Genomic DNA, 27,774 nt, shown 5'->3' on the forward strand with positions numbered 1-27,774 from the left:
GGATGTCGTTATTGAGGTCGGTTGTTAATCTTGATGTCCTCTCAGTCTGTTCTAGATGAAATGATGGTAGAGCAGACCGATCTGGTGCGCTTGCGGATGGTGAGAATGTCTAATGTACCCGACACCCTCTATATGGTCAACAATGCAGTGCCCCAGTGCTGCCACATGATCAATCACCAGCAAATCACAGGCAGCCAGACTGCTCCGCCATCTGTGGTAGCCAATGAAATACCTGGTAAGGTTATCAGATGGTGCAGGATTTTCCACCGCACCCTTGCAATGTCCAAAAATCTTTATTAATTTTATAATTGATGAACAAACTTCTGTCGGTCTTGTCTTATGGTATATCTGTGCAGCAAAGATATGGTTTTCATGCACAGCGTCCTCAAGTTCAGTATTAAAACATTTAACTTAACCTTGTCTCCCCTTTGGTAGTTTTTGGTAAAGTGTTGCTCATTCGCATGTATGTAGGAGTAATGTGTAACTCCCACATAGCACATTGCAAATTTTCTCAGATATTTTTGACCTTGCATGTATTGCCTAAGGCAAAGAGTATTCTTGCTAGCTCTGGTTCCAGGTAGTATTGTAAGCCTTTTTTTACTGAGATATTGAGTACATATTTTTATACAACTGCTGGAAGACATGCAACAGACTTGCATGAATAAGCTTAACATTTTTCATAATAAATCTGTCTTAATATGCTGTGTTTTTAAATATGTTAACGGTTTTATCTTTGCTCCATGCAGTTTCTCCCATAACTACAATCACAGGTTAATAAAATCTACTTTGTGTATTTCAATTCCAGTTCTGACCACACTGATTTTAATTGGCATTTTGATTTTCTGTAGTTCCCAAGCTGAGCGTGGTCAAGGAGATGATCCGGAGGCTCCAGGAGCTGCGGCACATGGACCAGGTGCAAAGGGCTTATGCCCTGAATTGCGGAGAGGGAGCCACTGTGAGCTACGAGATTCAGATCCGTGTGCTGCGGGAGTTTGGACTCCCCGATGGTGCTGCCGAGCTCCTGCAGGTAAGTTACATGAAGTCCCATAGTGGCTCATTGAGCTGTTTGCACCTCCACTGACAATTAGACAGATTATCACCACCTAAACATGTGATTGCTTCTATTATTGGGGTCAGAAAAACAGGTGGATTTTTATTGATTTTTGTTCTTGCTGATGGATCAATTCACAGATTGTGCTTTACAAAAACACAAGTGCTTCGAGACTTTAGGGAGTGTACCATTTGAAGGGCAGAGAAAAAAGACTTAAGGTTCAGCTTTTTTGCCGTAGAGCTCTTGGAGAGCAGGGACATTGCAACAACTGCTTTTGAAAAACAATCATTCTTTACAGAGTCAAGATCAGATTTAAAAACCCTGCGAGTACCACCACCTTGCCCACTTTTATTAGTAATTGCAGTTAATTTCAATATCTCCTCTATGGCTTTAAAAGTCTCTTTGATTGCCTGTTTTCTCTCATACTGTGGTGGAAGATCTCGTTTGCATGCCCCCTTTATTCTGAGAGCTGTTTACAACTTTTTTTTTTCCATGGCACATCAGCTGCAGTGTGTGTATAGTCTGTCTCTGTGAAAAGCAGATCAGACTTCTCTGGGCCTCTGACATCAGAGAGAAAGCCACAGGAAGCTACTCTTCACATTAGCACACCCTATAGCTGTGGATTTTTTTAACACAAATAAAAAACAGCTGTTTTTTTCTACCCTGCCAAAAGTAAAGCTGCAATAAGGTTCCTGTCCAGAAGTGAGCCATGTAGTTTTCTCAGTTGAGTGCTGATTGGAACGAGTTTACTAAGAATAGCAAGGGCAGAAAGAACATACCCAGGAAAAAGCCAATTAGTGCCATTTTTTGCCTCACCTTCAAGTGGAAAGGTCATAAATTATTGATTTGAAGCAGCAATTTAAGTTGCAGGCTTTACAAGATTTGCAGTTATTCTGCTACATTGTGTTGGTCACATTGAATGTTTTAAAGTAATTTCTGGTCTTATTTTGTGACAAAGGGCACATTATTTTGGGTAGTTTCTGCCTTTCGGTTGTTATAAAGCTATAGAGCTTTGCCACGGTCTTTATTTTTCTTTTTTTTAACATTACACTCTATTAGTCTGTACTGTAGCTTTTCCAAAAAGGCAAGTATGTAAACCACTTAATATATAACATTATCCTTGTTTAACGTTTTTTTTTATTTTGCATGCACAGAATCCACATAAATTCTTCCCCGAGGAGCGTTTTGGAGATGAGAGCCCAGTGTTGGCGCTGCGCCAGTCAGGACGCTGCCGGATCAATAGCACCCCTGCGGTGGAGAGCATGTTTGCTGACCTGGAGTCCTTGGCAAACTTCCACCCGCCCCTGCCCCCTCCTCCGCCCCCGTACCACCCCCCAGCTACCCCAAGTCACGGACACCTCAAGGCTGGCTGGAGACCACGAGCTCCCGCCCAGCCGCCCTCCCGTTCCTTCTCCTATCCGTGCAACCATTCCCTGTTTCACCTGCGGCCCTCCTCCAAACACGCCAGCCCTGCCTACCCCCCAAGCGCCAAGGCCGTCCCTCCTGACTGCACCAACCCTGCCGGACTGAGCAGAACTCTGCACCCGGAGAAGCAGGGGGTGAGCTGGCATGCGTAAATCCCCTTTCGGGTCAACGGATCCAGATCCTTTATAGAGATCCAGAGGAGGTTCATTGAAACAAATCCAGTACAATACTGTATTCTCAAAACATCTTTTTAAGAAAAATTGCTAGTCACCTGGGATCTTAAATAATGTAACTTTATGAGCCATTATTCCTGTTTTATACACTGTATTAAAAAGAACATGTTAGTTTCCTAACTATCCTTTTCTGAGGGCCCATCACATTAAGGTGGGGTGGTGCACACTAAGATAGAAAGCTTTCATAGATGCAGCAGCAGATTCATTCTCTGTACCTTTGTCTTTTCTGAAACAGAATATGGAGCCTGTAATCAACGAGTTCATGCCTGACATTGCCATGGGGGTTTCAGCCATGAGTCTGAAAGAGCGCAGGCTGCCAGAAGTGACCGTGGAGGCTGAGGGGCACGTGGGCCTAAGTGACCTGCACCAGCACACGCCCCCCGCGCCCCCCGCGCCCCACTACCCTACCGCCGCCCCCTGTCACTCCGGCCGGCACGGGCACGGCTCCCGCAAGAAGCACACCTCGGAGCAGAAGGCCGAGAGCCGCCAGGAGTACCCCGACCTCTACGACTTCTCCTGCCGCCCGGGCACCCCGGCCTCCGGCCACCACGCCCCCTCCCCTCTGCAAGCCGCCTACGCCGGCCCCGACCTCTACAGCCACAGCCGCACCCCCGCCGGCTCCCTCAATCCCTCCTACCTGCCCGACATGCACCCCCCGAGGCCTGGGCCCGACCCCCTGCACCTGGACGTCCTGGAGCAGCCCCCGCAGAGGCTGGACTTGGCGCTGGCCGCTCAGGGCGGCCCTGCCGCAGGCGGCCACGGGGCGGTCAGGGGGCGGCCCAAAAACGAGACGGACCTGACGTGCGGGCTGGGGCCAGGCCGTCCCCCAGGTGTGGGCCCAGAGCCGTTCGAGGAGCGCCCCCTGGGCAGGAGGTCGGCTCCCGATGGCACAGGAGGTGCTGGGGAGCCCCCAGGAGCCTTACTGCCACACAGGAACAGTGCCAGCGAGGAGGCAATAGCCAGCAGAGACCGCAGGTCACCAAACAAGCCTGATTACCCTTATAAGAAATCTGCACTTTAAATAAAAAACAGATGAGAAGAAGAAGAAATAGAAACAAAAGGGAAACGTGGAAGATGACTTTGACCCTTTCCTCTTTAGATGTTGCTGATGGAAATTCTCGTAAGGCGCTAACTGCAGGGCTTCTAGCTGACGTACACATGGTACTTGTTGTTCTCAACGTGTCCTTATATTCTAGTTGCATAGAATGGCATTAATAGAGGGTTGGTTTGGTTAAGAACTCGCTTTTCACCCTCGCGCCCTCGATGCGAGTTTTAAATAAGTTAAAAGGCAGCTTCACCTTTTTTCTGAGTCGCTCTGACACTACAAGAACAGGATGTGGATGTAGCTTAGTTGTTGCATGTCAGTGCCACTGTTTTAACGAGAGTGTTCTTAAAAAAAAAGACATAGCAAGGCTGCAGTTGTTTTTTTTTGTCAGATATTGTGCACAGACTATACTAATGATTAAGGTATCGAACGTGGTCTGCAGTACCAAAAGGATTTTTTTTTCCCATTAAAGAGTCCTGAATAATAACTTATAAAAACCTACGGTTTTACCATGTACTTACTGCGCAGTCAGATGATATATTATACATCATGTAATGTGTGCCAGCTTTTTCTCCAGTCTTTAGCTAAGCATATTTCTGTGTAAGGTTTGACAGAAGAACAACCATTTTACCATCTTAAGTATTTTATTCAGAGTTTCAGCTCCAAAAAGACCCGATGACCCTTGTGTCTTTGTGATTGGCTTATTGATTCTCTTTCTGCCTGGGGTTTTTATTTCTTTTCCATCACTACCTGCATTGCAAGCAGTTCTATTATTGCAGACTACCCCCGTGTATCATTTTTTATCTGGAAATTTCATTGTTGAAATTCAGTTATACAATTCATGGGTTCACAACAATGTAAGGACGCCTTTTCTTCTTTTACTATTAGTATAGTAAATGGCTGTTTGGTAAATTGGCTATTCATATTTTTAACTCATTTTCCTACTTTAGAAATGAGTATTAGGTTTTCAGAACCCGCTATGTGTACATTCTAGGGGTTTTACAGTGTCACACACATCCCTTATTAATAGTCATGCTGTTTAAGGAGAGAGATTTTAAAGATCTTTTGAAATTCCTGTAGGATCCCATCCTGGGCATGCATTTATTCAGTCCTAAAACGAACATTTTCTAAAAGGAAAAAAAAAACTAAGACTACAGGCACTTTAATTTCATGTAATTTATTAATATAATTTATTAATGAAAAATATACCCAAATTATAAATATTTCCATTAATTTAGCAGTTGTGTTAAGTGATCCATGTTTTTGTTTTCACAGGATCCTGTTCTTGTTTCACTGTTAGCATCTGTTAGCATATTACATTGCCTGGGATAACCATGATAGTAGGTATCCCTGTTTTCTGTTTGAGAGACCTAACATCTCAATAATGGTATGAGGATTATTGGGTTCTGATGAGCACTTTGTCACCCACTGACACCATTACTAAGTTATGGTGTCCTAAAAGTATCCAAAATTTTACCACTGTGTCCAGTGTGTGGTTACACTATCTTGAGTAAGAGATGGAGAAAGTAAATTTGAATTTTGAAGCGATGTAGTAAAGTCTAAACCAAACCAACCCAGAAAGTGATTACAGGAAGCCCTGCAAAAGAGCACTCTGGATCAATTGCTTATGATTAATAGCTCCCCAAATTAATCATAGGTTCTTACTTCCTGACCTTCATCCATCAGATTTGTTATAGGTACAGTGTGTTTTCTGTAATGAATGACAGATATTTGTTCATGAAAACTATCAGTGGCTTATTAAGGAGGAAAGGGTTAACTCTTCCAAGAACTTTATAACAAATCTTTTTCTTTGAAATCATCTTGAAAGTTCATGGTATATGCCAGCATATAAACAGTCTGCTCAAGGTTGTTGTAATGAATAATGTTTTTTTTTTCTGATATAGTTAATTGTAATTTGCAGCATACACCGGGAAGGTTAATAGTAATTTGCAAACTGCTATGCTAAAGAAAATACTTTTCTTGTTCCCTTATCTTGTACTGGTTCCACCGGTTAGCAGATGTACTGTATGACCATTCAGTTTGTATTAGGAAGGGATTGTGGTTGTTGTGGAGGATTGTTAATATCGCAGTGCCCTCATGGACTTTAAGGACATACAGCGTCACCTGGCCTCCGTTGAAAGTTTAATAACAAAAACCTTGACTGAAATGCATTGTAAGATGGCAGAAATCTACTATCAGAGATATAAGGACAACAGTGTGAAACAAGTGCCTGTGCACAGTGACCTGGTAATTGGGGTTGGGATGATTTATAGATCCATGTCTTGCTTTGCGGGTGTTTATGAAATTACATAACGCATACCAAGACAAAACACAGCTATGTGAAAGCCTTACTGATTATTCAATACACTGATTAAAAACTAGAACTCCTTAGAAACTAGGTTTAAGACCTGTGTATAGCTTAGTCAGAGATGTGCAGGCTAATCCAGCAGCACGTTCATATCCCTTAGTCCAGTGTATATTGTACCTTTACAAAATCACACACTCCTCTGTCCCTGAAATATCGGGTTAATTGAGTCAACTGGGTGATGAATTGAAATCAATTTCAGCCTTTAAATGAGTGCATTCAAGCAGTGGCTATACTGTTAAGAGTGATGTGGCTTGTCTATCTAACTAGAACTGAGTTCAGACTTGTTAAATAGCTGAGGGTTATTACTTTACAATTACAGCTCTTTTTTTCCCTGATACTAATTTGGCAAAATATACATCCCCAAATGTGATAAAACACTAACGGCCATGTTATCTAGAATATTTCAAAGGTAGAATGTCTACAGTAAAAGGAAAACAATCTCATCAGCTATAATACTGCTTATGTGTAAAATAGTTTATTGCTGTGATTTGATTGATATCAGTAGGGATGGAATGACACAACAGTGAGAAAAGAGGTGCCAGGGACAAAGTAACCCAATTCAAACTGCTCCACTTGAGACCATTAAACACGTGAGCAGGGATGTATTAGAGCAGTGTAGCAGAGCTGATATAAAGTCAATGAAGTTACAGAAGCCCACTGTGCTGGAAACCCCTATTGTGAGTGCTCTTGTGTATTGATCCTTTTAGCACATATATCATTACAGATGGATTGTCCCTCATTACAGAAGGAGTTTCAGGCATTAATAAGAAAAATCCTTTAACAGTAGATCAATGATGAAGGCTTGAAAAAAACAACAACCACCCAGTCTATCAACCTGTCATAAGTCATAATCTATAGGATGCTTGCACTTGAGTTGAAGGTACACCTGATGAGTGCAACATTTGATTTCTAATTTTTTAAGTGGACTTGATTTTTCTAAGTGGCATCAAAACATGAAAAGCCTTAATGTGCTGACTTTTTTGCACTCCTGTTTGTGACCAAATTCAATCATCTGTATTGTGTTCAGTTTTTTTATTGGCTCGAGTATCTTAATGTACTGTGACTTGACAGCACTTGTATGAAGATGTCTCTCATTGCATCTTTCAGTTTGTAGCCCGTGACCTGTCCAGCTCCACCTACCTTTTGGGCTAAGAGTGAAATATCAGTTTTTCTTGCTTCTTTATCCTGTGCTAACACGTTTCTACCTCTAGACAGGCATCGTAACCCCTCCCCTGCAGCAGTTCATGTACAGTTTTACCTCAAGCCACGGATCAAATCTGCATCCTCACCTTGTAGTCACCTCAACCCAAATGATTTACTCTAGTATGCAATCCATCGGTATCTGCTTATTTAACAGGAAATGTTTTGATGTTGTACTAAAGTTTGGTTTAGAAAAACATGATCACTGTCTTAATCTGTTGTCCTTTTCGACATTTTGCAAGTATGAGGTGACACATTTACCTTTCTTATTGTACTTGCAGGGCAGATCTCTAAGGGACTTAAACCCTCAGTGTTGTAGGTAATGTGGACTTTGTATAACAAGCCTATTTCTCTGAATGTTAAAATGGGTTTCTTTTAATATTGGAATAGAAAACATTATCCTACAGCCTACCGTTCCAACTTGTTTTCTATGGGGGTTTGCTAAAGCCAGATTAATTAAATTACTCAAATGGTTTAGAAAGGCCATTGGAGATAGTAGCTTCATCAGCCTGTGAGTTATCACAAGATATTATATGGCTTCTGGAAAGTGCTGCTTTTAAATAGGTTACAGGCAAAATGGATAACAATTTAAAATACAAGGAGAGTGGTGAGAAATGGTTCTTTCATTCTTTAGCTTTTCATTTGAAACAAAAGTGAGAAATCATTTATGCTGTTCTTGTCAGTATCAACCTTAAATTTAAAAAGCCCATGCCATGGAGATCTTAGATCTTAGAAAGTAATCTAAGACAATCCTTTTGCTTTGACAATCTGTGCGTGCCCATGTGCATAGAAAATCATGAAAACCAAAGACAATGCTACTCAGAAAAGGATTCATCAAACTATAGCTGCATCATCCTAGCTCGAGTCATAAAAAAGAGAAACTCCCCTTGAAGTTGTTCTGAGGCATTTTCCATAAAATTCTTTCTGACCAGAGCTTAAATGTTTTGTACTGTTCAGCATTAAACAGACAAGAGAGACAGCAATAGGGAAAAAAAACACTGGCCACAGGATAGCCTCCTCTGTCCTCTTGATAGAGATAAATCATAATAAAAGGACATTAAACCACAGTGAGATTTCTTATTTCAAAACAATTGGAAGGGTTTCTTTTCACTGGAGGAATGTATAAAGCATCTCATTTCACTTTACATAGGATAGTTAGTTTTACATGACTTTGCATATAACTGAGGAAATATTTGTTCTTTACTCATTTGCTTCAAAAATGCAGTATCATAGCATGGGCTTCTTTGTACAGTACTATTTTATAGGAAATAGAGATTTTCTCTTTTGATTTATTTTTTGTAAAGTATTCTATATCTCCAATAGGGTAGTGCTGTATGTAACTCTAAAAGTATTACACAGTGCTTCTTTTGAGGGAAATTTCCAGTCTGCATGCTTTTTCCCCCCACAGCTGGTGTAAAAGACTTGCTTTTCTTCATTAGAGAATATTTAAAGAATTTGAGGAGGATGATAGAAAAAAATGCTGGTCTCTTCTTATACTGGCCTGGAAGTAACTCTTGGCATATTTTTTGCAATGTATATTGCTCGGAAGCTGCTAATTGAATGATGAAAGATTTGATGGTTGCAAATCTCCACAGAAATCAAGTCGTTGAGGCTTCATGCTTTATACATATTCACCTTGCATGTGTATGTAAAGAAGAAAGTGAAGGATATATATGCAAACTGCAGAAATGTAATTCTCTGTTTGTTCTGGAGGCAATAGCACTGTAAATGGATTACAAAGGGAACACAATGTATTGAAACATTAAGAACTACAGATTTTGCTTATTTCTGACTCATAAAGCTGAAAATACATTATCGAGGGATTAAATAGGATCTTTTTCTTTAACTGATAAGCAAAGGGAGAATAACTTGAGTGGATAAAGGCATTTACATTCTTGAAACTAATGTAACATTTGAAAAAAGATTAAGATAATGTAACCTTAGATTTCAAGACTATCTTGTAAGCAAGCAGTGCATTCAATGGACAGTGAAGAATAACAGTATGAGTTGTAGAACAGAATCACACCCTTTAACAATAACAATAGTGGATTAAGAAGTTTTTAAAAAGATTATATAAAGATGCTGGATCTGATTCACCCCAAGACCTTTGTATGAAACCTCTTCACTTTGTGAACTTTTGTATTCTTTGTTTACATGAATGAGTTAGATCGATTACTTGTCAGTAGGAGAGTCTGTGCACTATTTGGATGTGATGTATGGCAGATTCCAAGGCGTTGTTGTTAATGTAATAATGTATTAACTTGTGGTGTTGTATGGTTACTGTAACTGGGGTCTGTCAGCTTTTTTTTTGTAGCAACACAAGTCATGCATGACTTTTATTCACATATATGTTTTCAATAATAGCCATTTCCAAAAGCCTTTTCCAAAGCTTAATTGGCCTTTCTTTGTCTATTAGTTGTTCAATTCTGAAAGGAATTAATATATTTTTCAAGCTGTTTCTAGTTAATGACTTGTGTTGCTATTCATAGTTCTTTACAGTTCATTGTATAAAAGTACCATTGCACTACAATGGCTGTTTATGTAATCTTAAAACTGTATGTCTATTGTAGTCATTGAGTAGTGCTTAATGCCATCACAGTCCCATGTTACATTTGATTTTGTTGCGAAACAGCATTTCACTTCTGCTTTTATGAAGTATCAACTTCGAGCATTGCATGCAAGTATTGTTTTTAAAAACAAAATATTGAACATTTAATTTGTAATCCCTGGGATTTCTATTGAAACCCTTTGGAGTATTATGCTTGTTTGCTTTAAATTAGGATATGACAATGATTTGTTCCATGTATGTGTTTGCTGCAGCATTTTATTGTTTCTCCAATGAAGTGGCAGCTGAGCAAAATGTTTTTTTTTTTCATTTTCCATTTTGCATGCTTCATGGGTGGGGGGAGATAAAGAGATTGGGTTGTGCTGTTTTCTGCAATGGGGTTTTTGCTTAGTTTCCAGAAGAAAAATCTTGTTTCTCAAGACACTACTTTGCTTTCCTTTGTATAGAGTCAAGCAAGTGCCTTCGTTGTAAAGGCTCAGTATTTTCTTGAGAAGTGAACTTATGTCCTATGCAAGCGTTTTCTACAAACCTGCATAACAAGTTCTTTGTAAACTCTAGTATGCTTCAATGTATATAGTGTTTTTGAAAGATAGTATTTTTTAATTTTTAGGTACCTTTGAACAGAATCTCCTTAACTTGTGGTCTGTTTCTATACATGTACATGTATATAAATAAGCCCCTTTCTTGTAGATTACCATGACAAGTTGTTGTATAAAGTTTCACTGGTTCTATTTTTCTACTGTTATCCCACAAGAGGCACGTAACAGTGATAAAACTTTAAATCTGCAACTAGTTGGCGTCTTCAAAATAAACTGCTTCTATAGAATTCTCCTGTGTTTGCTGCCAGTTCCTTGTGACTTTAAGTCTTAATGTTGGTTTAAACATTCAAGTGCAGCAGCTGTGAATGAGAAATGTAAACCAGAGGGCTTTTACCAGCAGACGTCAGTTGAACAGAAACAATAGACAATCCATAAATAAGGTACAAGTTCTTCTTAAACCCTTTTTATAATAGATTTTATTCTGAGAAAAAGGGAGTTGCAGCTGACCTCATCCGAAATCATTTCTTAACTACCTTGTCGTGCAATAAATTGACACCAGAATGGGGTCACTTTCATATTTTGAATCCCATTACTTTCAAATGTAAATGAACTTTGAAGACTTCTACTTAAAACTACTTGCACATTTCATAGCATTTTCAATAAAAAAGATAACCTACTGCAAATGGATTACTAGACATGTAAAATATCAATAGATGCAGCACACAAACAATTGTTTTTATTTGCAGAAGTTTTAATTTAAATGATATTTCGTCCTAGAAAATAAATGGAAAAGTCTACCAAACTTTCCAAGCCTTTTAGAACTTGATACAACCAGATAATAGTCTGTAAATATATTAAAGACCTGAAAACATACAATGGAAGGTTTAGTAGATATACATGGATAAAATCTAAATTTTAGTTTAACAAACAAGGGCTCCTAAAGAGCTCAGCCAGTAAAGGCGTGCTCTCTAATCACAGGCTGCTCTAGCTAGCAGTCAAGAGTTCAGCCATGTTCCCTGTCAGCTCTCCAGAAAACAAGACTCCTACAACTACCCAGGCTGGGGTCTCCAGTCAGCACAGCTCAACGGGTGTGCGCATTTCCTCATTTTGCTTGCGATGTTAAAGGAATAGTTGTTGCACCTGTCTTTTACAGCTGAGCAGTAAAGGACAGCTGATGGTTCTAAATCGGTTATATGTACAATACAAATAGTGATTCTAAAAATTAAAAATTAAAAATTACATTTCATTGAACTGAAAGGAAAGATTACTCAGTCTAAAATAAATGCCCCCCCCCCCCCCCTTAAGAAAATACAAAAAAAAACAAGGATCATGATTAAAAGATTCCCACTGGACTTTTTGCAAAATAGTCCACATTTTTTCAACAGTTTAAAATCCTTTTTTCATTGAAGCAACATGCTAGATGAACTTCCTCGCAGGCGTCTGACCAAAAGCTGCATTTTTCAATGCATTTTTGCAGCGCAGAGAAGGTAATGAAAAGGCATTAATTTACAGTCAAAAAAAAGGAATGATTGAAATGAAAATTCAGTACCATGTGTCTTTATGGAGACGGTCAGTTTAAAGGGTTCTCCAACCCTAGTCAAAATTATCCATTAACCCTTGGATAATTTTGTGAGTAGGTAAATTAAAGATCATTTGGGTCCTAAAATCTAAGTACCCAAATTTTTAGCTCTCGAGGACCAAAGTTCTTAGTAGAACAGATTTGCTTAATTTATCAATTGCATTCTGTGGGAACAGGTCACATATTGTATGTTATTCCTGCAGCTCTCCCTGCCATGGCTGGTATTCAGTCCTGTTTGCTTGTGATCTCCAAGCAAGGACAGCACTTCTCAATAGTGAAAAACTCCTATGACAGTTTTACACAGTCAAGATTTCAGAGGGGGACGACATTGTTTCTGTAACTGGCTCAGTGCATGAGCTGTGCTGTATTCTCCCCACTAACCTTCCTCCTACTCTCCCCCACAGCAACCTCGGATACTGACAGACATGAGCCTAAGAAATCCAAGTTAACGGTACCAGGGTGACGTTGTGCAGCTCTCCCTCCATTCAATCCCGGTCAGTCACGGGCTCTTAGCACACAGCCCTAAACTGCAGATAAGTGCACCATGCCAAAACACTGGGTTCTGTACTGCAGCAGTCTTACACTGTCAAGATTTTTTTATAGGGGTGAGATGTAATTCATTTCTGTTACCGGTTCAGTGCACGAGCCCTGCTACATGATTAGATGTCCAGGACCAGTGCTAGAGAATTCTGGTTTATAATGTCCCTTTAGTGAGGTCTGCAGTCTTTCAGAATCACTATACTAAAATAATACAAAGAAATTGCTTTTAGCCATGGAATCACTTAAAAGTGTGAAATGTCAAGCTTCAGAGCCAAGAAAACTTCCTACAGCTTTTTTTTTTTATTTGCAACATTATTTAAAAGCACAGAATCAAAGGATTGGGACAACAGATACTTGTTTCAAAGGTTAAAAACAATTTTGTTCAAAGGACTGGAGTTCTATTGGATGTGTTTGAAGATGATGTGCTTTATAAAGACAAGGCTGGGGGGTGGTGGGGGAGCTATTCAGGCACAGTAGTACTGGCCAGCACTCATCCTTCGTCTCTTCCTTGACTGAAACTCCTCAAAGAATCGCTGGATATCTTCCCTGGTGACCACCTACAGACAGCAGATATTGAGAGGGACATCAGACACAGGGAATGGTTGTTTATCAGGTGATGAAGCAAGATGAACCAAATATCATCAAAGCTAATTTCCACTTTCTGCTAAGTTGCTAGAGTTTCAATGTTACTGGACTTCTGGATTTCCTGTTTCCTTCACATTAAAATAAATATCCAAGTTTTAAGTCTTACAATTTCCAAAACCTTTTTTATAATAAGTTCAGTTTATGAGGCTTATCAGACAATTTAATATAAGGTAGTGTAAAAGTACACTTAGATAAAGACTAATTCAAATCAATGTGAAACAAAATCTGAAGTAAATGCAGGTCTCCTCACCTGTGGAATTCCAAATAAGCAAAAGGTTGCTAAAGTTGCTTTAATCAGCTTGAAATTTGATTTGACATGACGTGTAGGACATTCAATTGACAAATCTACCCAATGGGAATTTTCTCCATGAGCAAAATATTTTCATTCCATTTTAACTGAACAGAAATTTACTTTTGTATTTCTGCATAAAGGGTCAAATTAAATGTTTGATGTTTAGTGTCCTCTGTGTCTATATTTGCCCTAGCTACTCCAATGAAGATAAAACTTCATTATTAAGTAACTGCATTTACTTTAGGGATTCAAACTGGTAATGTAATTAATGGTGGGGTTTCATAAGCAGAGTACAATGCATGCCACTGTGAACAGGAATGGCAAGAAGCATTAAAACCCCCTTTATAAGGAAAAGCAACAGGAAGGAATATGTCCTCGGATATAAATTTCCAGGAAACAAATTCATAAACATTTAATGATCACTACCTTGCCTTCATCTGCAAATCTCTTCAGGTAGTCCTTCAGTTCAGTCTTCAGATCATTGTATTCTAGAAGGAAGAACATATTTTATTTCAGCATAGTTTCGAACTGGATGTTGCAGGGGTATATGTCACACATTTATCAGCCTTGGCACTTAAGATTTCACAAAAAGGTCACTATCTGTTGTCATTTATAAAATGGAACCTTCAGCCCTCACTGTGAAAGGCCATGGCATACATTATGAACAAAGGGAAGGAGACTCATCTCTACTACAACGTTAGGACCAATCAAGGCTTCTTTTCAGATAATAGACTGGCATATTAAACAGCTGCACTTGAAAATAAAAGCACTTTTGCAACATGGGGAATTGTAAGGAGAACAACCCAATCATGCTTGTTTTCTAGTGTCTACACTCAATATTCCAATAAAGACTAGAGCTTTGAACGGATTTTTTGTAGCAATGGAAAGAATGAGTAGTTTTCAATTATAGTCAGACTGAAAATGCTACAGCAATTATAAGGGCATTACGTTCCCCAACCTAGTGTCCACATCCTGCACCACTGACACCTAAAGGGCTTTTGCTCTCTTCTTACCATAGATCAGCTCCAGCTGCTGCACTCTGCCCATGCTGCTCAGGGCTGTCATCAGAGGGTCTCTCGTCTCCAGGCTGCTCTCCTGCTCCGTCTTGCCCTTCTTCTCATAGGCCAGCACTGTATCTGACTCGTCCAGTAGGAAGGGCACTCCTGCTTCGGTGTAGACTTTCTGAAACAGCAACGGATGGCATCAGGGCACTGACTGTCAACCAGGTAAATGTCATCAGGATCGAAAGCGAGACACAAACTAGAGGTAACAAGTAGCAATTATGTGGACGTGCATTTTCAATCTGATAACAGTAGGCTATTCTGTACACAAGAACTACTACTACTCTTCTGTGTAGTGGGAGCATAGAACACACTGTCCACCCACGTTGTTGAAGCCGAAATGCTGGCTTCTTTAAGAAGTGACTGGATGAGATCCTTGGATCAATTACCTGCTAACTATCAAACGAGCTAGATCAATCAACTAGCCTCTTTTTGTTTTTAACTGATCTTATGTTCCTTCTTGTGGTCTGAGTGGCACCAATACAGAATTACCCGATAGGGCACTTAAATCTCACAGGACAACCGAGTTCCCAGAGCTCTATATTTAATTTCTTTGGTCGTCTTTTAGCGATTTCAAATGAGTTAGATGGGTCACTCAGTTTCCTTTGGTTTGACTTTGTTTATGACTTAGCTTTCTGGCCATGAATCCTGTTACCTGCAAGGGGGCGGTGAGCACCTGCAGACAAACTCCTTCAACATATTCACTCACTAGCGCCCTTTCTCTGTAGACATGCGAAAACCTAAAAATGTGGCAGCCAACTACAGGAGTCAATATCTTGCAGGAAAGACCTGGTCAGCTAACACCTACCATATCTCAATACACTCCCTTAGTTTTGTGTCACTGCTTGGAGAATCATGCTTAGAATTGCCTAGCAACATGACTTGAATTAGTGCAGTCTAGGCCTCAGAACTCATACTGCACTTTTGAGTGAGCTTTTCCACTGGCTGAGGCACTCAGGAACCTGAATCTTTTTTCAACTCACATAAACTACACAGGATTAAGACGTGGCATTAATCTTGGTACTTAGTGTGGGGTTTCAAAGCCCTCTCATTTAGGTATAGCTTTTCAATAACCAGATGTTGGGAATTTAAGCAGTTTGGTTTCAGACTAAGGATATTAAAGTAGGTCCCTCCTGTGTATTGTTAATTGGTATCATGTTAAAAGCTATTTAGATAGCTAGAGGATAACACCGATTTAAGTCTGTCCACAATCTCTTTAACAGCTCTGTTTGCTTAATATCGTGACATAATTTTCCCTAGAGTAAATTACTTCTGCGTAACAGCTAACAAATGTAATTAAAATGAAAAGTTCCTGAAGGGGTCAAAAAGATTGCACAATAACAACCTAAATAGGGAAAAATAGGGACTGCTTTCTGGAATCACCTTCAGGAACCTCAGGAATATAAATACTGTTAATGAACGAAGATGCTTGCTGGATGCAGGCCTGGCAAGCTATGTTTGAGAAAGAATGTTGTGTCTGAATGTGGTGCTCCTACAGTACATCCGCTACTGTGAAGCCCATGTGTCACATTGTGTCCATATACACAAATAGTTTTTTTTACCACTTTATCAACATACAAAACTGGCACACACTGATTTCCCTCAAAGAAATCATAAGATTTATTTCTGTTCATAGCCTCTACTACATAGCAGACTTCTTTTTTTAATTATGCCAATTATTTTTGACTGTCCATAATGTGCTCTGTAATATTGAGTATTATTTCTTTGAGACACCTGTACTACAGGAAGATGGGATGGGATGACGTGAATTTACCTTGCAGTCACTGCAGGTACACAGCTTGCTCCGCCACACATACGGCCAGAAGATAGCTCCTTCCTTCTTCACAAAGCCCTTTGCCTTCAGCTCTTGCAGCTTACATGTGACTGGTTCACTCTTAGCATCAGCAGAGGCCTCCATCTGACTGTATGTCCTCTTACAGCCAGCCTCCCCATTTGTCACTGCCTAGAAAACAAGCAACAGCATTGAAAACAAGTCCCATCTAGAGTCAGTCATAGGTTTATGTAGCTTACAGATTTTATACTGTGAATGGCAATGAGAAAACAAAAACAATTTGTGCTTAGACAGCTGAAAATTGAATTATATTACAAGTGACACTATACTTCATTGTGAAGTCTGTCCCCAAAATCCTTTTGCTTCAAAATGTTTTACTTGTTTACAGGCAGCTAGCGTGTGTTCAACAGTGGAAGAATTAAGGCATTGTGCCATCTGGTGGTTGAATGTTTTACTGCAGCCAGATTTTGGAGGTAAAATCTGTGTCTTCTGCCTTCATTGGCTAAAGATGCCAGACCGCTGAGCTCTTCCAAAACATGCCCCCTGAACAGAGCTGCGCAGGCTAGGCACTGTACCTTCTCTGGGATGGTGCTGGTGGAGGGCTGCTCTCCTTCCCTCTTGATGCTGTGTTTGTCCTCCTCACTGTTCCCCGTGCTCTCCTGCTCCGTCGGCTGCCCATCCTCCTCCACATTCACCTCCACCTCAGCCTTGCTAGGGCTCAGTCTCGTCACCGAGGGGGCTGGTAGACACACAACCATCCAAAACTCAGAAATATGCATTCCATTTCACTTCACGTACCCTTCACCAGTCTTACATACACCCTCTCCCGAAGATACGCAAGGGGTCTGTTCTGCAAGTCTTAACTCAAATTTTATGCAAGCTGGAAGAGACCCTTTCTTATCCATTGAGTGAACACATACACAGAATGAGCATTTAAGATATTGCATCCCTCCTCCCTTAGTTTCCCTAGCCAGCCTCTGCAAGCAAGGACAGCAGGATTCCAGGCTCACCCGTGTTTACTGTCGTTTAATGGTTAACAAGTGTGTGTGGTAATCACAGAGGAGAGTAAACCAAGAAAAGTTTTTACTCTGTTTAGTCAAATTTCTGTAAGGTGAGACTGGGGAGGTGGTGTACTCAGAACAAAATGCAAAACAATATTGTGATCTTTCTTCTAGTCACTGAAATACAGCTTTCATTTACTAAATAAAGAACTCCTGCACATACCTGATAATTTAAAGTAGAACTGAAGGTTATTCTGGTTGTCCAATATTTCTACCATATCAGTAGCTCCACAAAAGTACATGGAAATTCATAAGCCAAATAGTACAGCTACAGATTTAAGTATTACCAGTCTGCATCTACAACAAAGCTACTCTGTTATTTTACAGTGAACACTGTTAAACTAGACTTATAATTGTTACTACTTCTGATTTTCATTGAAAACTATCATCATAGATAGTAGATATTAATATGTTCTAGTGAAGCGATTTGAGATACAATTTGTGGGCAGTTATGTTTACTACTGTAACTCAAGATTAGAAACAAGCACATACATTTATTCCAGACATTTTGGAGAAGAGGGCAAGTCGTCCTGTAATTTTGATTGAGGGTTTATCTCTAGTTCTTTCACAATAATGCAGTTAGTGTACATGTCAGGCTTCAATACCTGCTAGTTGTGCAGCATAGGCCCAAAGAAAGGGTGCTCTGTTCATACAGGAAACGCAGACCATCTCCTGTAACTCAATACTCTCCACAGGCACAGATCCCAGGTGCTGTAGACAGGAATAAAACAAGATGGCATCACTGCAGAACTGCACCTTTGGGTCTGAAACCCAGCTGCATAGCTTACAACCACAACAGTCTCTCTTGGTACTTCGTCAGTGAATTCCATAATGTAGGCACTCAGGGTATCCTGGTGTTCCTTAAAAAAGCCTTCATGTTAACAAAGGACACCAATTGTTTTCTACAGAAAGCTTACCCTGCCATGGAACCAGTCTTCACAGATGATGCACTGAATCATCTCATCCGGCACCTGATGAGAAGACAGAGACCATTTCAAGAGCCACATTCTAGATACATTTGACACCTCTCCAAGAAGGTTAGAGAGCGCCATTCAAATAACCCTGGTAGAAGGGGAACATTCTTCCATCCCACAGAATGTTCACAACCAGATCACTTAGCTGCCAAGTTTTATGATTTTCTCATAACAGCAGCAGGCATGTCGATACAAATGTGCCAAGAATGCTCGCCCACCCCCTATTATTCTGGCTTCTCTTTGGAGGTCTGCCACCCAAGCACTGACCAAGCACTGTTTAGATTAACTTCTGCAACTAGGGAAAGGAATTCCTTGCTTAGGAATACAAAAAAGACAAATGTAAAAAAAAAATCAAATGTTTTCAGTTAATATATTTGTTTATTTTTATGGAAACTTCACCATACCTGATCCTCGGGGTCTGGGTAAGGTCTCTCACAGGTACAGTATAAACCAAAGAAGTTATGGTTGTATTTGTTATTGATGTTCAATTTGTCTTTATCCTATAAGAAAGATAATAAACTGCATTAAGATTTCAAAGTGATACACCAGCAAAGCAAATGATATACTGTGAAAGTCATAAAAAACAAGGTCATAAAGTTCCTTGCAGACTTGCAGAAGTGTTCAGACTATTCCTATGACTAAATGATGCATACACATTTTTGTAAACTTAATATTTTTTTCAATGCTCAGATTGAAGACTTGTAAGGTAAGATATGTTACAGTAAATGTCAACACAAACTAAGGAGACAAAACTGTCTCAGGTTGCTTGGAAATCGCTTATGGGCAGCAATTTTCAAGTCTTTTTCACAGAATCCTAATAGGATTCAAGTCAGCACTTTGACTGAGCCACAAAGACATTCATTTTCTTATTCTTAAGCCACAGCAGTGTAGCTTTGCTTCATTCATTGCGTGGAAAGGTGCATTTTCATCCCAGTTTTAGGTCTTTAGCATATTAAAACAGGTTTTTCCTCAGGATTTGCCTATACATTTCTCATTTCCCTTTAATCCTAACAAGCTTCCCTTTCCCTGCTGATGAGGCAGTGTTGGCATGCCTTCCACTTCTTAATAATGTTCTTTGAAATGTTTTTGTACCCCTATCCCGATCTGTACATTTTCATGACACTATCTCTGACGTGGTTTGAAAACTCCTTAGTCTTCATGGGTTTGTCTGTAGAGAATTTAAAGTAAAAAGAAACCTTGCAGAGATGGGTGTTTTTACTCTGAAACCTATTATTGCACGCAGAGGCCACTCACCTGATTGGGTGGCTTATTGAATTTTGTTTTGTGTACTTAATTTAAATTTAGGTTGGCTACAACAAAGGGTTCGAATACCTAAGCAAATATGACTTTTCCATTTTGCTTTCCCTTTATCTATGTCTTTTTGATTTTTGCTTTGAATACATGGAGTAGGTGGTGTATATAACATGCTAATTGCTACTTCAGAGTGTCATAACTGCAAGCTGTAAAGCACCAACAAGTAAGAACAGTGCTAGGGTCTGAATACTTTTGCAAGTCACTACTTATTTTAAATATTTATTTGTATTACACAATGGCAATGTGTATTTGGCACACAGAGTCAAGGGGAATTTATGTTCATTATCTTAAAACATTACCTGGTTATTTTAAATACACAAACCAGAGGGAGTAACTATTTTCAGTGAAAACAGACTTGCATTTTAGCAGTGCCACTATGAATGCTCAAAAGTATTTTTTCTTCATTTGCCAGGCATGATAGTCTCTTATTTCATCCAACTAAGTGGTAATTAATCAATATAAATGTTTCAAGCTCTCATCTCCTCAGTGCCTTTTGGAACATTGAAGAAACGGTGCAGAACAGTTGTGTGCAGGTCTAAGCAACTCTTATGCTACTAAACCAGAGTGTTAAGAAGCACACAGATTCTTACACCAATATTTCAACCCTTGCTATTAACACAAAATAATCAGCCGTGACCTTGTGTACATGTAAAATTCATACCATTTATATAAGTTATAAATCTAAAAAGTTAGGAACTTAGAAGAAATTAAGCTTACGCGATAGAGCTTGCATTCAAAGTCTGTGAACTTTCCATTTCCACAGTCGCAGCGAAAATTCCTTTGGAGACAAATTACACCAGTGATACAACAATACATTAAAGAAGTTTACAAATTTCCAGCAGCCATATCACCCTGCAACTCACAACTGGCAACCCACTGAAGCTCAGCAGGTGTGAGCCTGGTCAGTACCTGGATGGGAGACCTCCTGGGAAAAAGTAAGGTTGCTGCTGGCAGAGGTGATAGTGGGGCCAGCAGGGGGCGTTCACCCTGTGGTCTATGGGGGTCCTAATGCCCCAGTATAGCGACGTGGACACTATACTGTAAACAGGATGAGTTACGGATGAGACGTAAAACCAAGGTCCTGACTCTCTGTGGTCATTAAAAATCCCAAGGCGTTTATCGAAAAGAGTAGGGGTGTAACCCCGGCATCCAGGTCAAATTTCACATTGGCCCTTACCAGTCATGGCCTCCTAATGTTCCTAATATTAATATCTAATATCCTAATAATCCCCCTCTATGAATTGGCTTCATTACTCTGCTCTCCTCCCCTCTGATAGCTGATGTGTGGTGAGCGTTCTGGTGCACTATGGCTGCCGTCACATCATCCAGGTGGATGCTGCACATTGGTGGTGGTGGAGGGGAGTTCCCATTACCTGTAAAGCGCTTTGAGTGGAGTGTCCAGACAAGCGCTATATAAGTGTAAACAATATGACACTCAAAGCTATTTACCATTCTAGTTGCTGCAATGACTACAAACGAACAGAAGAGTGTGCTAATGCTGCATACTTAACTCACAAATTCAGATGTTGACAATGTCGGCTTAAACCCTCTTATGCAACATGGATCAGTGTCCAATTTCAAGTAAATGACACAGAAAAGTGTACTCTGCACAGTGCAAAACTCCTTAATTTACAGGCTCACCACATAGCATATCACTTGGTTAGTCTGCATTTATTTTGTTGCATGAAACAAAGAGTAATTTGAACAACTTCTACCTATTTCCTTTACTTATAAGAAGTAAAAAGAAGGGAACGGCTGGTTATCCAATTTGCAATCATGGTGTTTTCTTACAGGTTTTTAAATTGAATTGTAGCTTTTACAGGACTGAAGAAGCAAAGGCTGAGTTTTCCTGTTGTAAATAATGTATTGCTTCCACACAAAAAGAAAACAGACCATTTAGATACGGTATAGGGTTTGTGTGTATATAACATTAAACAATTTAACATAAATCAATGGCTGTTGTGTTAAAATTGTACAATACACTAACAGCTTATAATGTAAACATTTAGTCACTACAATGAGTATTCAAGTTCTGCACAAATGACCAAGTTAACCTAATTGACTTCTTCAGTAAATTTTGAACGGTCACAAATTAACTGAATGAAACAAATTGGAAGTGTATTTAGACCTAAGAACATGCTTCAGTGCTTTACGCAAAGGGCTGTGGGAATATGGAACAAGCTATATGGCCATGTTGTCATAGCAGACACCATCACTTCTTTCACCAAACAGCAAGATGGGGATCTTGGATCTCTTAGCAAGAAATAAACAAACAGGTCTGAATGGCTTCTTCCTTGCTTGCAAACTGTGTGACTGAGGAATAACTAAACCTACTAGGCTTGCAAATACTACAAGCTTCAATGAGTTTGTATCATTTTATAGGTGCCATTAGGACGTAAACCCAGAGCCTATGGCTCAGACAGAGGCACAATGAGCTTACCTTTTGGTGTAGAGCTCAAAGAGATCATGCCCTTCATGGCACTTATATGAACAAGCCAAGCAAATTCCTGCTGGCTCGCCTCCTTTAGGTGTGCAGGTGTTGCAGGCATAGAGGGCCTGTCGCTTAACATATCCCTGTAAATGGCAACAGCAATACATTTACATACCTGTTGAGGACCGTGTTCAATAGTACAATAAAAGCACAACAGTATACAAACCACTAAGAACACTAACAAAATACTGAAAGCAAATTAAGCTCAGTCCCCCCCCATTCACATTTCCATTGATTTCAGAAGACTCCACAGACACAGAATTTGTAATAAACCAGAAGCTATTATGAAAGTCCAATAAACTTAGATGCCTGTTAACTCAAACTTGCTAACAGGGAGGTTTAATAGTTACACCAGCAGTCCAGGACCGTACGTGTGTGTAAGTTTAGCTTTCGACTGGTAAATCATTACAATTCATACTTAAGAGACGGCATCACCAATTGCTCAATGTGCCACAACTTACAAAAACATTTGGGTGTTCAATGAGTTTTCAGCAGTAGGGTGAAATATGTAATCCACTGAGATCAGAGGGAAAACAAGCGCACTGTCAAGTCCTACTTCTGCATTAGTCATTTACTAATGCTGGCATGGCCTAATTTAAAGACTAAACGGGCATTATCAGACCTGCAAGTAAGGGGAGTGCGTTCATAATCAGGGTAGACACGCCTGGCATTTTCAATATCTACATTTTATTTAAACTTCCTCCATTTGTTTATGATAGGAGTGAGAGCATGAATGAATGATAACTACAAAACCCATGATGTGGAACTGATTCCAAAATGCAAAAAAAGCCCACATTACATTGACCACTTGGGTTAAAAATGATTAACTTATTCTACAAAATATTTACAAAGAAATCCATTGAACTGTCTGTTTTGTTTTGCTTTGGGTGTTTTGGTGTTTCCTTCGCTATTACTTAAACACATGGCAAGAAATCAAAAACAGCACTCAACTGCTTTCCACAAATACACCCACAGGGACAAAGCTGCTTATCTAAATTGGTTATATTATAAAATACAAAGCGTCCACAGAGGCAAAGGCGTGCTGCTATCATGTTTCCTTACCTCGGGATAGGAGCACTTCTCGGGATCGCTGCCACCCAAAACAGCAGAGGCTTCGTTTTCTAACTCTTCATCTTCTTCCAAAACATCCACCAAAGAAACAGTCACATCATCCCCTTCGTTTACCGCCATCCTTAAAAAATAGGCGACAAAAAAATTGTTAGCGAGCACTTCCTGTTCCAGGCCAAACACGCAGAGCGGCGGAAGAGTGTTGCTATATAGCTGGTGCGCCCCGCTTGTGATGTTGACAATTTGACTCGGGCGCAAACCTCTGCGATTTTCCTCTGTTTAGCAAAGTGTGAACGCATAGCATCAGACAGCACAAAGAAAATTATAACAAAATACTTTCTTTAGAATTATCTTTTCCACTGTGTTTACAGAGCAGGCGCGGTGCACACGATAGTTGGCGGGAACCAGATAATTAGGCTATAGTATGATGTTAGAAGTGGTATCTTTGCAGACAACTTAAATTTAAGAAATGGTCACTTAAATAAGAAACGCGTCAAATAAGTATAACACCGATTGCATTGTTTGTAGCATGTTTAATGTATTTTACGTAGATGCTTGCTGACAGAAACGTTAAATCTTTGTATCTAGGACGTATTTAGGCTTATATTTAAATGTCTACATTAAAGTATTTTTCTTGTGAATATCTTTGTTTTCATATACAGAAGAAATATTGTATATATGAACGCCCCTACTATAACTTACATTTGCTAATTTCACAGTGGAAACATTAATGTCCATATCATCTTTAAAGACCTTCAAAGGATTGTAAGTATAAGACGTATTAGCTTCGTAAACTTTTTTAAATTTATGAAATTTTAAAAACTATGAATACACTCTGATTATATTTTAAGACATTGTGAAATATACAATTTAATGTTTTTAATTCAAAGCTCAGGTATATATGGATAAAGTTAAATATGCAGACTACTGTGTGTGATATTGTAATTTGCATCAATACTATGAAAGAGTAATACTACATTTTGCTTTCCGACAGTCTCATAATTTTAAGAGTAAAAAGAGAACAACATACAGAAGAGAAGAAAGCAGAGCCCTTTAGCCGATTTTTTCTATTTTGGATCCGGGTCGGAGTTGAAAGGTCGCACACGGCAGTGATGGCGGTCTGCGAGTTGCGAGGGGATCTCAAATTCAGAGATGGCAGTACGAAAGAGTTTGTCGTTAAAGCCGAAAATAACCTAAAATCAGTCCTTTCTGGGTTACAGAAAATAAGAACAGAGGTGTCGGACGTTCTCAGTGATCTGGTCTCTCAGGAAAAGGGAGTCACAGTCAACTCACAGGCAGACAACGGCTCATTAGACGGTACGTGTGGCGGGTGTGACTTTCTCTGCTCTTAACGCATTGGGAACGCTGTATATTTTAGCCCTTCCTGCTATTGTAAATACCTATCCCCCTTTGAAATGAACATCAGTATTTTTTGTTTGGGAGTTGTACGTAGCTAGAGTTTGTTTTGACTCATTTTCTGTTACCTCGATTAGCTGCTTCATGGTTCATCGGAAGAGACGCGAGTAGCACTTCGACACAAAGTCGAATGGTGTTGCTACAGCTTTTTGTAATCGTAACGATAATCGCGAGAACCACATAAAATTAAAGAATGAAGACTTACTACCTTAAGTGGAAATACTTTCGAATTTGTGCCTCTCTCTGGGATTCTTTTTAAACCGTTCACGCTTGCCAGGTCCAGATGTCAGCTGTGTTATATTACCATGACATACAGGTGAAGAGCACAGCTGATGCACTTGATATTTAGTGATATATAGGAAACGTCATACGCAAGGTAGTCCGTTTGTTTAGTTTGTCACTGGCGTTTAACGTATCTGTGGCAACCACCTATTTAAAAATAAAAGTGGTTATAAACCACGTGAAAAAAACAACAACAGGTAAGCTTTACCCACCAATCAATTGTTGTATACAACAATGTGGTTCACATAACGTACAGTGGTTGTATTGTTTCGGCATTTGGCACCATATGAACTCTGTTCAAGCCAGGTTCCCACTGCATTTCATGAACTAGGAATCCTTTTGTTAGCTTGAACCTAGGTATTTGTTTTACGAGCCAAACATGAGAATTACGTTTTTCTGATTATAATATTGAAGTAAAATTTTGTCCATTTGAATTACTTTTATAACATAACATTTTATTTTTTTAACCTTAATCCTACAAGTCCATGTTGATACAAGCGGACACATAAACGCAAGTGTTTGGGTAGGGTCTGCATAAGTGGAAGTAGAAGCATTTATGAAAACGAAGGAGAAAAAGTGATTTTCACAAATATTTACTTTGTTATTCAATAGAACAAATGCAAGGTCCTTTTAAATCAGTATTTGCTTTAGATCAAGGGGAAGTATTGATATAGTCAAAGAAAAAATAAAATAAAATACAGTTAGGTACTTATAGCAACAAAAGGTAGAAAACCTTCTGGCAGTAAGGGAGCAGAAGTGTTTGCTGTTGATATGAATTTTAATCTCAGCGAGCATGGTAAATAGCTTGTAAAGCTATACCTATAACAGAGTCTTAACATCCACAAATCATTTTCTTAAATTGTTTATGGACAATTTAAATGTGGAAATAGAAAAAAACTAGAGTACCTACATGAACAAAAGAGTGTGTGTTTAGTGTAATGTATTAAGCTGGATTGCTTGCATTATTGTTGATTCATTTTGGAAAAACTAATGTGTATCATATGAGTACCTTCTTACTGTAAATGATTTAAAGTCAGCATGTTCTTTATCTGGATCACTAAAAACTATGCAGTCATTATTTTTAACAGAAATCATGAAATGCCATGAAGTTGCAGGTCATATTTCAAGTTGAGTAATGTAGATGAAAGCTAAGGTCCCTAACTAGCATGCTTTGTCATCATCTTTGACAGATGAAGGTGACGAAGAAAGTGATGAAGAAGAAGAGGTGGAAATCAAGACCAAGAGCAAAGGGGTCAGGGTGGAGCCTCCTGCAAAACGAACAAAGACTCTGCAGGCCTGAAAGCTAGACCTGCAATCTGGTGTGCGCCAGGGAGGGTGGACATTTTGTTTTGCACGAGAACAACTGTTAACATGTTTCTGAAATATACAGGCCAAAGTACTGACTCTACAAGGCTGTAAGTGTTCCTAGCCTGTCTCATTTACAGTAGGTCTATTTTAAGAAGAACTCAGCAGCCATTGCTCTTAGCTACACCAGTGGTTTATGTAGTGGTTTTATTGTTGACACTCTTTTGCTATTAATTTTTCACAGGACCCCTTCAAAAATGCATATACTGAATTTGTTTATAATTTTCTTCTTATTAAATAACAAGAAATGAAGTGGTAAAGGTTTCTTTCAGATACATCCTTTATATTCAGCTGGAGCAGATGGGGAAAAAAAACTTTTGATTTGGAAGATTCAAGAGTCATTTCCATATTATTTTTGTTAATGTGCTTGTGTATTGTATAAATGTTTTGGTTTGTGATTCCATCATTGTTTCCTTTAATCCAGTCCTTGGTTTAATACTTTCTCAGCAAACCATTTGTTCTCTTTCCTACTAAAACCAAATTTCCTGACAGTCACTACAAAATGTAAGTGCTTCTTTTACACTATTAGTTGTCACTAGAAACATAGTCCCTTTCCTTTTTCTGTGTCTCCTTCTTCCCCAACCAACAGGGATTCCTAATCTTTTAAACAAGGAACAAATTCTTGATTCCATCCCTTGTCCTCAGTTCCATATTGTTACTGGATTATTTGACAAAAGGAATATGGATTTTGAACACTACTGGACAAAGCCTTAGGTATCGCAGTTAAAAGCTGTAAAAGTAAATTGCAGCAAACAGAGCCTTCCACATTCTCAAACTTGCATACACACATTATATTGTCTATCATATAGTAAACGGCATTAGAGAACATGGCTGTTTACCAAAATCAGCTTGTTGGCAAGGCTTGCAAATTGTGGGAAGATTCTTTATTGATGTTGTGGCTTGACAACATGTGACATGATTTGAAGGACCTATGTAAACCAAGCTGTATTGGTGGTGGAATTATATATTTCCAATAGGCCTTGACCATACTAAAGTGGGCATAAAGTGCAAATGTTTGATGCTACAAGATTTTACTTTGTAGGAATGAAGGATATTTGTCAATATTACATGCTTGAACTTCAAATATTCCTTGAATATGTTGAGACTGATCAGATCTTCAGATCTAAAGATCTAATATCATCTAATCAGTATGGATGGACAAAGGATATAATTCCAGTGAAAGGCCCACCTCACACTGCTTGATAATTTTATATCTGACTAGAGACAGGAAAACAACTGAGCAATTATCAGTAAAGACTGATATTGTTTTGAAAACAATTTATCCAAAAAATAGTGTCGGGCATCCACAAAATGTTAACCTGAAAAGCAAAATTGACAATTCTTAAGTGGCACCTGGGAGAAACTGATGTTCACAGGTAGTAGCCATATCACCCTGCAACTCACAACTGGCAACCCACTGAAGCTAAGCAGGTGTGAGCCTGGCCAGTACCTGGATGGGAGACCTCC

General features: G+C 39.3%; 3 protein-coding genes across 5 annotated transcripts in view; 2 read left to right on the forward strand and 1 right to left on the reverse strand.

Annotated features, from left to right (window-relative positions):
• The window catches only part of btbd7 (BTB (POZ) domain containing 7), a 97,123-nt gene extending 86,409 nt beyond the window's left edge, over positions 1 to 10,714 (forward strand). The window contains exons 8-11 of the mRNA XM_006632570.3: positions 46 to 235; positions 849 to 1,027; positions 2,206 to 2,610; positions 2,945 to 10,714. Of these exons, the coding sequence (XP_006632633.2) occupies positions 46 to 235; positions 849 to 1,027; positions 2,206 to 2,610; positions 2,945 to 3,730 (1,560 nt within the window). The 3' untranslated portion in view covers positions 3,731 to 10,714. The remainder of the gene's footprint in view (positions 1 to 45; positions 236 to 848; positions 1,028 to 2,205; positions 2,611 to 2,944) is intronic.
• A 2,117-nt stretch (positions 10,715 to 12,831) lies between these two features.
• ubr7 (ubiquitin protein ligase E3 component n-recognin 7) lies at positions 12,832 to 25,034 on the reverse strand. 3 transcript variants are annotated; one of them, XM_006632571.3, is made up of 12 exons: positions 24,869 to 25,034; positions 23,239 to 23,368; positions 22,126 to 22,259; positions 20,403 to 20,463; positions 18,776 to 18,871; positions 18,315 to 18,368; positions 18,003 to 18,108; positions 16,912 to 17,075; positions 16,319 to 16,507; positions 14,497 to 14,665; positions 13,910 to 13,971; positions 12,832 to 13,103 (listed from the first exon to the last, which is right to left on the reverse strand). In XM_006632571.3, exons 2-12 carry the CDS (start codon positions 23,365 to 23,367, stop codon positions 13,011 to 13,013), a joined length of 1,257 nt encoding a protein of 418 aa, XP_006632634.1. In that variant the 5' UTR covers position 23,368; positions 24,869 to 25,034; the 3' UTR covers positions 12,832 to 13,010. The 3 variants fall into 3 exon arrangements, with proteins under 3 accessions (XP_006632634.1, XP_015206534.1, XP_015206535.1); XM_015351048.2 differs by having other exon boundaries at positions 24,866 to 25,034; XM_015351049.2 differs by lacking the exon at positions 24,869 to 25,034 and adding an exon at positions 24,275 to 24,359.
• Positions 24,323 to 26,708, forward strand: LOC138241030 (EKC/KEOPS complex subunit GON7). The gene is made up of 2 exons (XM_069193340.1): positions 24,323 to 24,561; positions 26,133 to 26,708. Exons 1-2 carry the CDS (start codon positions 24,357 to 24,359, stop codon positions 26,240 to 26,242), a joined length of 315 nt encoding a protein of 104 aa, XP_069049441.1. The 5' UTR covers positions 24,323 to 24,356; the 3' UTR covers positions 26,243 to 26,708.
• Positions 26,709 to 27,774: the final 1,066 nt, after the last annotated feature.

This window comes from Lepisosteus oculatus, chromosome 8, assembly GCF_040954835.1.
Source record: "Lepisosteus oculatus isolate fLepOcu1 chromosome 8, fLepOcu1.hap2, whole genome shotgun sequence".
Taxonomy (NCBI): domain Eukaryota; kingdom Metazoa; phylum Chordata; class Actinopteri; order Semionotiformes; family Lepisosteidae; genus Lepisosteus; species Lepisosteus oculatus.

Excerpts from the sequence above, each read along its gene's own strand:
- ubr7 (XM_006632571.3), bottom strand. The coding sequence starts at position 23,367 with ATGGCGGTAAACGAAGGGGATGATGTGACTGTTTCTTTGGTGGATGTT. Across the intron at positions 18,872-20,402 it reads TTGAATGCAAGCTCTATCGC|GATAAAGACAAATTGAACAT; the intron begins GTAAGCTTAATT and ends TCTTTCTTATAG. Across the intron at positions 13,972-14,496 it reads GCAGCTGGAGCTGATCTATG|AATACAATGATCTGAAGACT; the intron begins GTAAGAAGAGAG and ends TCTTCCTTCTAG.
- LOC138241030 (XM_069193340.1), top strand. The coding sequence starts at position 24,357 with ATGGCGGTCTGCGAGTTGCGAGGGGATCTCAAATTCAGAGATGGCAGT. Across the intron at positions 24,562-26,132 it reads AGACAACGGCTCATTAGACG|ATGAAGGTGACGAAGAAAGT; the intron begins GTACGTGTGGCG and ends CATCTTTGACAG.